Here is a 12635-nt window from a genome sequence, read left to right on the forward strand (position 1 = left end):
TGAAACAGAGTTTTTACCAAATGCTTTGAAACCCCATTACCAGTGGTGGCTGTGGTGGAACCGTGCACTGGATGTCACTAGCAAGCACATGTTTTTGGAGTCCTCAGACTTCACTCAAGTACCATGCTTTTTGGTCTTGAGAAATGCACTTAAACACAAGACAAAACCCCCAAACAAGCACAACACACATACAGACCTGTTTCTTGGACTGTAAAATAAAGTTTTGTATCAGAAAGTTTTCATTTTATTCTCTGTATAAGTTGCTATTCTTTCTGTGTATTTTTAAATTCTGGGTTTTGGTGTAAAACACAAATTCATTATTTTCTCCCCCCACTGCCCCAACACACTCACGTGCAGTATGGATTTATGCTAGTTTGAGAATGCCTTCAAGGGCAAAAGAGATATTAAGTTATTTAGAAGCATTCTTAAGTAGGGAGTAGAGACATGATTTAACTTTTCACATAGTCTTTGGCTATTTACCACCCCCTCCTTTATCTGATAGTAAAAATAAATAAAAGCCAAAAGCCCAAGGGAAAGAAATGAACTTTGTGACAGGAACTAATTCATTCTTTCTAACTAGATCTGCTGTCACTGCTTCCTTTGTAGTATGTCTCTTTTGAGTCAGCAACCTTTCCTCTCACTGGTACTTACCTGCCTTAAGGGACAGGATGAACAACGGGAAGGCCTCCTAACATCTCTGCAGAATCAAGTTAACCAGGTAAAGTACAGTATAATATTAAGCCAAGCAAGTATCCTTCTAATGGCATTCATTTGTTTTCCTCTCAAATACTGAGATTGAACTAATAAGGGTGCAGCATGTTTTGATTAGTTGCCAGGAGACACAATCCATGCCCTGTTTTTCTACCTGGCATTCTGGTCACCACAAGATTAACAATTTTATATATTAATTATGCATACAATAAATGTGTATAGACTATAAAAGTAAAATTTTGCATATTGCATATAACTTTGAGGCATCTGCGTCTCTCCTAACCCTGCCTTCTGGGAGAGGACCTGGAGTGATCTGTGTGGCAGTAGGGATGGCAGTGACACAGAGGAACCCATGTCCCACTCCTCAAGTAGGGCTTCCACATTTTGGGCAGCTTCAGCACTGTCAGTTTAGAAACTCAATTTTATTTGCCTGCCAGAGCCAGTTTGATGCCAGCCAAATGCACCAGAAACTTGTTTATAAATCAGAAGCCATATTGGTTCATTTACAAAGAATTTGGACATTGCCTCTTTGTGAGCCACAGTTCTCCTGGTCAGTGTTTGGGGCACTTGCGTTCTCTGTACTGCAAGGAAACTAAGTAATCAAATTAGAAATTGGGGAGCGTGGAATCCAGCAAAGTGGATAGATTGGTCGTGTGAGGTGTTTTATCCTGGTGCAGAACCTAGTGGACCCCTCTCTGTGGTGCTGTTTCTGTGATACCCTGTCTTTCTTTCAAATGGTACTGGGTGGATATGGATGAGGACACTTGATCTTAATTGGTCTGCTCATTATCTCTCACCTTTTTGGCTATGAGAGATCTTTTTTCTATAGAGAAGCCAAAGTGATCCTTTTTAAATGTAAGTCACATATTTCTCTGGTGTCCAGGATGCTGCCGTTTTTTTTATTACACCTAGAATAAAAATTCAAAGTCTGGGTTTATGAGGCCCTCCCTACGTGATCTGGCACCAGCTCCTCTTCTACCTCATTTACCGCGGTTATGGCCTTCTCAGTCCTCTCGTTGGCCATGTTGCTGTTTCTTGAACTTGCCAAGCAAATGCTCCCCTCAGTGCCTGTGCTTCTTTTCTTTCCTCCCAGATATTAGCATGACCTGCTCCCTCACTTTATTCAGGTCTCTGTTCAGATGTCACCTTCTTAGAGAGGCCATGGTCACCCTCAAAAACAGGACCATGGTCATTCTCTGTCTCCTTGCTCTGCTCCATACCCTTTGTGACACTTGTCAGTACTTGTCCCATTACTATTGTGTCAGCTCCATGAGAGCTTGTGTGTTTCATTAATGGCCTTGCACCCTTCATTTTGCTTGTTTGCTTGTTAGAGGTCCCTATCTTTTGATGAGATTTGGGAAGTGTTCTCCTCTTGCCATGCAGGTCATCTTTTGAGACGGGTTACTTGTACATGGGATGCATTTCAGCTCTTGTAAGGTGATACTCACTAGCTACTGTATTTCCGAACATGACAGTTTTTTTCTGTTGTTGTTTTTTTTTCTCTCTCATGTCATGTGACTCTGGGGTGTTTCCCTTTGTGGCTTGCTTTTCCTAAGCAAACGTTTCCTTCACTAGCACTGGTCTGAGACAGTGAAGTGAGGACACAGCCCACTCTATAGATTGGCATACCTCTGGGCTGATGTCTAAGACACTGTATTTTTCATAAGACAGCAAGTCCCTTTTCAATAAAAGATCAAAATTGAGCATGTGCTGGGTCATAGCATGTCCCTAGAAATATAGCTTGGGACTTATGTAAAATGTAATCTTTCCAATATTTATCTTCATAAGACGCAAAATAATGTTTTTAGAAGTTTTTTGTTAATGTTTAACTTGACGGCCCTCTAAAGCATTTTTCCCAGACTTAGTAACAGGATATGTAATTAGATAAGATTTTTTTCTCCCACCTAGAAAGGCAAATGAAAAAAGAAATAGCCAGATTTTTGTCTTCATGGAGGAAGAGGAGGAAAGCTAAAATTTTATTTAGCTTTGTTAATTTGTTAAAGCTAACAAGTTATTTTCAGCTGTCAGTAAAAATCTTAATTTAATTTTAAATATGAGAAAAATTCAATTTTAACAAGGAGGGACAGGTCTTCATTTTTTTTACTTTCTTTTTTCTTCTGATCTTAGATTTTAAGTAACTGGAGAGAAGAACGATACCAAGATGACACAAAAGCACGGCAGATGATGCACGAAGCCCTGCAGCTCCGCTTGAATTTGGTAAGAGATTTTTGTAGTGTTTTCCTGCCATTACATGTCTGTATGTCAGAGTGACTTCAGCCTCGCACTTCTCCTTCGGGCAAAGTCAGCGTTGCAAGGCAGGGCCTTCTGCTGTACTTTCCTGTCTCTCCAGCATTCTGTTTTCCTTGCTGCTTTCCTTCCTGTCTGGTCTGCCTCCTAGACAATAGTAGGTATTTTAAACATTGATTTGCCTTCTCCACCCTTTGCCGCAGAGAATCTCTCCTTCATTTTGTGCTAATAGTAGGTCTAATAGCCTTAGTATTTTGAGGTGAGCTTTAGCTTCTACTAATTTAAAAACCATGAAAAAAAGTCCTTTAACTCAAAATTTTGTCACCCTTTCCAGCAGATTGATCAAAAAGACGAAGTCCATAGGGAGGTTTTACAGAAATGTACAATTTCTCACACATGGTGCATTCCTTTGAATTTTTCTTTTCCTTCTGTGTAATCCCAGGTGAAGGCTGCTCGGGAGGATGGCTTGCTGAAGTTTTGGCAGTTGTGTTTCACCTAATTCCTACACACAAGCAGGCAAGCCTGTGGGCCAAGCCTCCTGCTCATTGTCACTTGTATGTTAGTGTGTCTGGCTAGGCTAAGGCCTGGAATCCTCACAGTGGCAATTGTTTAACTCTTTATCCTGTTTGTGATGCCAATTGTCTAGCTACACGACCACGACTACACTAGTTGTGGTGCTCCGGCTAGGCAACCACGCTAGTTGTTGGGCTCTTTTACCTGCTGGCAGTCCTGCACCAACTGGGCCAATTGTCGAGCTAGGGCTGGGTCTGGAGCTCACAGACCCCTCAAGCCCATTCACAGACTGGGTCAGAAACCCTTCACATGCTAGGCTGGGGTCAATAGACCCCTTCACGCAGGTCTATGAGCTAGGCAACCAGCCAAAAGGTCCTTGGAAGCCATAGGTTGGAAAGCATGTCTGTGCCAGGTGGACGCTTGAGGCAGACACCGCTGCCCACTTCACTAAAACTTCTCTCCCTCTCCCACTCCCCCCCTCCCACTCCCCCTCTCCTTCTCCCAAGAACACAAGAACAGCAATAAAACTAAAAAGATACATTGGTCTTGAGGCAGACACCGCTGCCCACTTCACTAAAACTTCTCTCCCTCTCCCACTCCCCCCCTCTCACTCCCCCTCTCCTTCTCCCAAGAACACAAGAACAGCAATAAAACTAAAAAGATACATTGGCACACATGCACACTAACTCCACACACACACACACACACAAAAATTTGCTTATAATGGATGTGCTAAAACCACACCCAGTGGGACCTGAGGCGAGGGCCCTGACCAAACTATTCTATTTTCCCAACTTAGTGGATATGTTCAAGTGTATTATGAGAGCAGGCTTAGATCCAGTAGTAATTGAGCAACACGAACTTGCAGATAATCGGGTTACGTGGTTTTGATGCTATTCAGGTTTAATTCAACTACAGTTACATCATTAAACTGGGTATCATGAAAGATTAGGAAAAAAAGAAAGCTAGTTAATTGTATTGGTGCCCATGTTCCGATACTTCCCTTCTTTATTTAATTTTTGCATGACCAAACTCTGAAGGAACTAAAAATAGTGATAAATATGTAGCTAAATGAGTGAGAAGATAGGATAATCCGTAAGCTAAAGCATCTTCTTTTTTAAACTAACAAAATTTGGCCACATAACGTCCTAGAGGTAGTATTTTCTCTTACAGAATGCAAAATTTGTATTGTGTTTTGTACGCTAGGTAGGAGGAATGTTTGACACGGTGCAGAGGAGCACCCAATGGACCACAGACTGGGCCCTCCTGCTTCTCCAGATAATCACTTCAGGAACTGTTGACATGCACACTAACAAGTATGTTCTTATCATTTCACATTAATTTTGCTGCATGGGTGCATGGTATGAACTTTCATATACTGAGGACAATTCTGCTGCATCTTATTTACTTAGGTACCACTAAAAATTCTGAGCTTTAAATAAAAATGCTCAGTTAATGAAGTGCATCTTGGTTTTGCTTTAAGATGAAAATAATTATTTTCTTTCTCTTCTTAGTGAATTATTCACAACAGTTCTTGACATGCTGGGTGTTTTAATCAATGGAACATTAGCCTCTGACCTATCAAATGCATCCCCAGGGGGATCAGAAGAGAACAAACGTGCATACATGAATTTAGTAAAGAAACTGAAAGTAAGTTTGTGATCAGCTTATCTTATGAGCTCAAGCCGTTTATGGATTTGTTATCTAGTACATTTTATCTTAATAGCAATTAGTTTAGTGAGCAGTAAATTTATTACATTCAACTTTATTTAATGTGATTATTTTGCTATTTGTTTTACCTCAACTTTCCAGTACCCAAAAGTTTACAAGCATGTAATCTTGAAGGTTTTTCTTTAAAAAAAATTATATTCACAAAACATATCTAATTTTTTAAGGAACTTTAGAAATCCATTATCAAATATGTAACCAAATGCCAACATTAGATTTAGGATAAATCTATGTTTAGACTGGCACATGTTGTTGGAAAATAACCATCTGTATTGATATTTGTAAATTTTGTTCATTTGCCGAACCATTAACATAATGTTTGAAACAAACCATAAAAAAAACAGTGCGCAGAAGTAAATCAGTATATCTGATGACTTTACCAATAAAACAACTGACTGTTCGTTACCTTGTGGTCTGACCCCGAGTGAGAGAAAGTGGTCCGTGCTGCGGCTCCTGCCTTCTGATTGCAAACGCTACTCTGGATTTTTGTCATCTCAGCACTGTGATGTTTGTTGTGTAACAAGAGTGCCTTTGTATGTGTTCTATTTTCTACTTAAATAGAAGAAATGAAACACTCACCAGTCTAATTGGGATCTGCCCCGTAGACCATTTTCAGGGTTAAAGAACATGCTAGCTGTAAAAAAGGAAATGTTTCATAGGGGAACTTATTTTATGTTAACTTTTGCCTTCATTACAATTTCTGTACCACTTCTCCTTCTCTCTCTCTCTCCCTCTCTTTTATTTAGAAAGAGCTAGGAGACAAGCGGTCTGAAAGCATTGACAAAGTTCGACAGTTGCTACCTTTGCCTAAACAGACGTGTGATGTTATCACTTGTGAACCTATGGGTTCCTTGATCGACACAAAGGGAAACAAAATTGCTGGATTTGACTCTATAGATAAAAAACAGGCAAGAGTAAATGTTTTTCTCATATGTTAATACTATATTTTACAAAAAACAAATGTTTTTCTTATCTTCTGAGAGGGTATATAAAAATCTCAACTTTGCATTTTCTTGATTTTTTTTTTTAAGGCTTATTTTTGTCATGTAAATGTAGTGGTCATTGGCATTATAATACAGATAGTTCAAATCTGTGACAACCTTTATTTAAAATGTTTACCTGAATTTAAGTAAATTTCTGGAAGGCTTATTTTTGTCATGTAAATGTAGTGGTCATTGGCATTATAATACAAATAGTTCAAATCTGTGACAACCTTTATTTAAAATGTTTACCTGAATTTAAGTAAATTTCTGGAATCCACCAAAGGAAAAATAGGTGTTAAACAAACAAAAAAAAGAAGCAAAGACCAGTTCAGATTGTACTTCATATTTTTAGAAGCAGAGTATTTTTAGATAAGAAAATTTTTATTGATAGATGTCTTCATGTAGTAAGCTGTTTCAAGTCACAATTATTTTAAATATTATGATACTTCATATGCTCATCAAACAATATTTAATGGATACTTGTTTTATATGTTAAAGAAGGTTCTCTAAAATATGAGACGAGTGGCCCGTTATTCTTTGAATGAACATTGAGCAACCTCAGACATTCCGCAATCACAGAGATGAAAGACAGAGCACCTCTGTGCTCAAGAGGAAGACAATTGCAATGTAATGAACTTTGTGTGTCGTGGTACAGAGAGGATTAGGGGATGCTGAGGAAGAGCCAGTGAACTCAGGTGAAGGGCAGGTACTCAGAGCAGGCTCCCGAGGAGAATGGACACCTGAGTCATTTTTGAAGGATTCAGAGTTAGCTGGGTGGTAGGGAAAAGTGTGGTGCAGGCAAAGGGGACAGTTTATGTAAAGACACAAAAGAATGAGACCCAGGAGAAGTGTAATAAATATCCTTGTAATTCAGAGTAGCTGAGTACCTAATACTACTGTGGTTGTGGAAAGAGAAAGCTGGAATCATGGTAAGCTGAGTTTGTGGTATCAGTGGGCTCTCTAGTGGTGAGACACCCAGAATCCATTTGAATCTATGGTCTGGCACCCAGGAAAGAAGTCTCCTCTCAAGACAAATATTAGGAAACACTTTATGGGTGGTAATTGAGCCTTGGTTTTGGGCAAAAACACCAAGGAAAGAGTAATTGGAGCATACATATTTTATGGAATGACTGACTAGTTATTTTAGGGGCCATTTTGAGGACAAAAATTTTATATTGGTGTGCTAGGAAAAGTACCAAGAGATATATACCAGTTCATGTTAAAAATAAGTAACTTTTACTTTCACAAACAGAATAACGTTTCCTCGTCCAGAAGCAACAGAGATAAGCTTGAGTTGGGAGACTTTATTTGTACGTGCTGCTATAATTTAATTCTGTAATAATATTACTTTACTCAGAGACTGGCTTATCAAGTACTTAAAAGGTCCCCACATTGAACCAAGTTCATACACGTTTGGATTGAAGTTAATATGAACCCAGTTAGAGTCTGGCTGTAAGTTGACTCTTAAAATTTTGTATTATCCTAAAAATAATACAGATTCCAGAGATTTATAACTGATTATAATTTTGTATAGCAAGATCAACTTTGCAGTGTAGTTTAGATTTTGGGGGTGGGAGGGCTATAAATATAACTAAATGAAAACTGCATTTGACAGTAAAATATACTGGACTGCCTTTTGTTGCCTGAACAGAGCATCATGTGGTATAAAGAACTACAGATCTGAACCTAAAGGTGTGAATTCTAGCTGCTGCTCTCCAGTGTTCAAGCTGCGTAACCCTGTCTGCTACGTGCTAGGGTGCTGTAAGGCCCACCCCAGCCAAAATGTTCTGAGTCCATAACCTAAGCAAGCCTGGTCTGTGAGTCAGGAAAAGCTCTGAATGTATTGTCATAGAGCATTATTTTACCACAGGGTCTTCAGGTCTCTACGAAGCAGAAGGTGTCCCCGTGGGACTTGTTCGAGGGTCAGAAGAACCCAGCCCCTCTGTCCTGGGCCTGGTTCGGGACTGTCCGAGTGGACCGCAAAGTGATCAAGTACGAGGAGCAGCACCACCTTCTTTTGTATCACACACACCCCATGCCCAAGCCCCGAAGTTACTACCTCGAGCCACTGCCCCTGCCTCCCGAGGAGGAAGAGGAAGAGCCCTCGTCTCCAGTCTCTCAGGAACCAGAAAGGAAATCGGCCGAGCTGTCAGATCAGGGGAAATCTGCAACAGATGAGGAGAAGAAAACAAAGGGAAGGAAGCGCAAGACGAGATCAAGCGCAAGGGTCGATGTAAGCACAGGGTTTAAGGAGAGCTTTGGTCCATTAGTGTTTGCTGGTGCCCACATTCTGTCCCTGCAGATGCCACTGAGTGCAGCCCAAGCCTTGTCGTAGCAGTGATCCCAATCAGTTTCTGTAGTAATTAACTGAACGGCACACAGTGGATTGTCACATACCACAGAACGAAAGTTTTGAATTTTCCCTCCTCCACTATGGATAACTTTACTTTTAGGCTTCTGCTATGAGTAATATTTTGTTAATATTTCAGTCCCTCATAATGGAAGTTTGAATTTCTTAGAACCACCAAATTTCATCCTCTTACATATTTTTATTATTAGGCGCATCTAAAATATTTATTGCTTTAAGGGTGATTGATGTCTGCAGTAAATTCACACGAAAAGCTCTATTTGCCTTTCTATTGATAAAATTACATCTAACATATCCAATAGGATGTTCCTGAGATTTCATATTTTACTATTTCATCTTACCCTTCTATATATTCTACCTCTTTACCATATCTGCAGACTTTCTAAGAGATAAAATAAGCCTAATTTAAATAGTCTTACTTCATGCTTCACTATTATTGTTGCCTACTTCTGAGAATTTTTTAAAACAACAGAAATCTATTAGATGGTCATTTAGAAATGGTTTTGTGGAACTTAAACAGTAATGCTTAAAATATCTTTCCTGGAAATTTGCCTAGAAAATACTTGAGAGAATTTGAGACTTTTAAAAATAAAATTCAAGAGTGTTCTTGCTACACAGTGGAGGAAATATTTACAACTTAGTGTTCAGACATTCATGCGTAATTATCGTTATTGCTTACCTATGTCAAAAGCAAATATGTTTTTCCTAGCTCATAGCTTGGTGGTTAATATTATTATAGAAATGACTATCATCACTTTTGGATGTGACTTGAGTATCAGTGCCCTCTCCTCATTCAGTCTTCCTACCTATATTCCTTTGTCTTGAAGGCATGTTCAATACAGTACAGACTGACACCCTCCAAAATCTTGGATATCCTAGCCTGTCAGTCATTGGTTCTTTTTAGATGCAAAAGCCCTGAAACCCATCGCATTCCCCAGATGAGTCTGGTCATGACCCCTTCTCCTGTATTCCTCCTGAAGCTGCCTCTTCTTTCTTTGGTGAAATTGCAGAGAACTGAGGTTTTGTTTCTCCCCCATCCTCTAAGACTAGACTAGAGTAGGAGCAATGGTGGGGCCATTGAGACATTCACGTGCAATCCTTAGAGACTTTGCAGGTGCTGTAAGGAAGAGAAAGTACGGGAGATAAAGGGGTGTCAACTTCTTTAGAGTGGTGTCACTAGACTAGAGTAGGAGCAATGGTGGGGCCATTGAGACATTCACGTGCAATCCTTAGAGACTTTGCGGGTGCTGTAAGGAAGAGAAAGTACGGGAGATAAAGGGGTGTCAACTTCTTTAGAGTGGTGTCTTGAAAATTGTAAGAAAGACCCCATCTATGCGGGGGGGAATGGTTCTGAAGTGTTGTGGGTCTTTCTGGCATAATTCTCATCCAGACTCATGGGATCACTAAGGCCTTCCGAGGTGAAATGATCAGGAGACTTAGCAGCTGAAGATGGTCTTTCCACTGTGGGTGTTGTTCAATATTAGTATTTTCTTTTTATTTATTTATTTATTTGTTTGTTTGTTTGTAAATGTCTTTATTTCTCTTTCACTTTCAAAAGATACTTTTCTGAGAAATAAAATTCTTATTGGACATTTTTTTTCCCTTCAACATTTTGAACATATCATTCTCCTGACTGCTGGCCAATGTCAGTATTTTAAAAACCCATGTCAGAAGAGATCCTTTTTCATCTATGCCCACTGTAAGCCATGTCAAGAAAAAGTTTAACTCAGAGAGTGTTTTGACGAGAATGTAGTGATGCTCTTGGCTTCCATCATCCCTTTCTGAGAACAACCTTGCACACCGGGATAGGCGTTATCTCAGATAACTTAACAGGAAGAATTTGCATCAGCTAGCTGTGTGGTAATGTGGAATTAAGTAACTTTTTTTTTTTTTTAACTTTATGTTGAAGGAATATCCACAGAGCAACATATACCGAGTGCCCCCTAACTACTCGCCCATTTCCTCCCAGATGATGCACCATCCACAGTCCACCTTGTGGGGTTACAACCTCGTGGGCCAGCCCCAGCAGCCTGGCTTTTTTCTTCAGAACCAATCTCTTCCTTCAGGTATGTGATGAGAGAGCACAGTAAGGTCACTCTGAGATGAAAAGCAGCTTGTGGTTCTCTTTGCTTTTAACCTGAAACCTCCAGAAAACTTGGAAATTTCAAGAATCAAGTGCTCAGCTGACATTTCTGTAATTCCCTCCACTCAAAGTGTTTTTTTCTTCTTCTAAAATAAAATTTCAGTTACCAGTTTGTGTACTGATTTTGGAAAATTATCCCGTTGATTAAAATCTAAGCTATAAGACATAAAGTTGATAAAGGTTTTATGTTGTGAGATCTGTGTACATTTTTATCAGATATAATTCTTAGCATTTTAAAAGATTAGACAATATTGCATGGTATCTTTTATTATTTTCTTATGGTGTATATTTTATATTCTTTATACCATGAAGCAACTCAGAAAATTGGTTCAGCAAGATTTAGACATCAACAAGGAAAATTACCATAGTAAATGTTACTGATTTTAGTATTGCTTTGATTCAAGCCCAAGCAGATTTTATATCCCAAATGAAGGTTTTCTAAATAAAATCATCTCTTAATTAGAAATGAATTTAATTTTCTTTCTAGATGAAAGATTGCATGTTTTAGCGTATTTAAATTGAGATCTCAGTCTGCATTGTGTTAGAATGTGCCACTCTAACAAATAATTTTTTTCCTATTCTGTATTGTGACTTTTATTGTAACTTGAGTATGACCTTAATTAGAAATGAATTTAATTTTCTTTCTAGATGAAAGATTGCATGTTTTAGCGTATTTAAATTGAGATCTCAGTCTGCATTGTGTTAGAATGTGACACTCTAACAAATAATTTTTTTCCTATTCTGTATTGTGACTTTTATTGTAACTTGAGTATGACCTTTGAGGCCTATGGAAGAAAATGTTTGATTCTTGGCTAACAGCAGGGAAGAATGCATATTTTGTTCCCTAAATGGATGGTTAAATGAGCTGGTCTGGGAGTTAGAGTTTTAGGTTCAAGTCCAGCTCTACCACTCTCTTGCCATATAATCTTGGATGAGTCTTAATTTCTCTGTGCCTCAGTTTGGTCATCTGTGAAATGGATTTGCTAACATCTGCCCTTCTAGGGTGGGGGCGATTCAGTTATTCATTCAGCAAAATGTATCAAACTTCATGATGTACTACATCCTATTTTGGGTGCTGGGGTATTACAGTGAGCAAAATGGACAAAATACCCATTCTTTTTAAAAGGATGAAATAAAGTTTGTTACACATATACATATACATGTATATATATAAAGTTTAAAGTAAATAAAAATATACATATAGCCCTTAGAAGATAGTCTGACACACAGACATGTTCAGTAAGTGATTAGAGCATATTTCTGCCTCAGGACATTTGTACTGACTGGTCCCTGTGCCTGAGTGCTGTCCCTCAGCTACCCACATGGCTTACTGCCTGCCTCCATTGGATTTGGTCAGGTATCACCTTCTTAGTGAAGTCTCTAATAATGGCCGCCCTATTTTAAATTGTAAGTCCCACCCCTTCCCAGCACCCTCTCTGCCCCTCCCCTTCTTTCTGTTTCTCCAGAGCATCCGCACTTGCTTATACTTTACTTTGTTATTGGTTTATTATCTTCATGCCCCAGACCGTAAGCTCTATGAAGACAGGTATTTTTTCTGTTGTGTTCACTACAGTATCCCCAGAACTTGGAGCTCTTAAAAATAGATTGTTGAGTGAAGGGATGCAGACTACAAAGGGCAAACTAGACTTAAGGATAAATGTGGAAAATAATACACTGTCGTCATCTTTTTGACCTTCTCTTTTTAATTTCAAGGTCCATGTTAATTTTGTGTAGATATTGGAACACAAGGACTGTCTGTGAGTTGAAGACTAATTCCTTTGTGAAAGCATGCACACTCTCCCCCTAGAATACTATAAAAAGGTATTTATAAGTTGAGGAACTTTAGGTATTAGATGACATGTGAGAAAATAAATTGGGAGAAATGAGCTATTTATGAAGATTTTATATGAGTTAATTAATAGATTTTCATAAAAATGAATCC

At 38.9% G+C, this 12635-nt stretch overlaps 1 protein-coding gene across 1 annotated transcript in view; it reads left to right on the forward strand.

Annotated features, from left to right (window-relative positions):
* Positions 1-12635, forward strand: part of MED12L (mediator complex subunit 12-like) — a 287707-nt gene that overhangs the window by 233180 nt on the left and 41892 nt on the right. The window contains exons 27-33 of the mRNA XM_008579724.1: positions 607-718; positions 2839-2928; positions 4678-4787; positions 4986-5121; positions 5946-6107; positions 8053-8415; positions 10460-10616. Coding sequence (XP_008577946.1) covers positions 607-718; positions 2839-2928; positions 4678-4787; positions 4986-5121; positions 5946-6107; positions 8053-8415; positions 10460-10616 — 1130 coding nt within the window. The remainder of the gene's footprint in view (positions 1-606; positions 719-2838; positions 2929-4677; positions 4788-4985; positions 5122-5945; positions 6108-8052; positions 8416-10459; positions 10617-12635) is intronic.

The sequence above is a fragment of the Galeopterus variegatus genome, unplaced genomic scaffold (genome assembly GCF_000696425.1).
Source record: "Galeopterus variegatus unplaced genomic scaffold, G_variegatus-3.0.2 Scaffold1947, whole genome shotgun sequence".
Taxonomy (NCBI): Eukaryota; Metazoa; Chordata; class Mammalia; order Dermoptera; family Cynocephalidae; genus Galeopterus; species Galeopterus variegatus.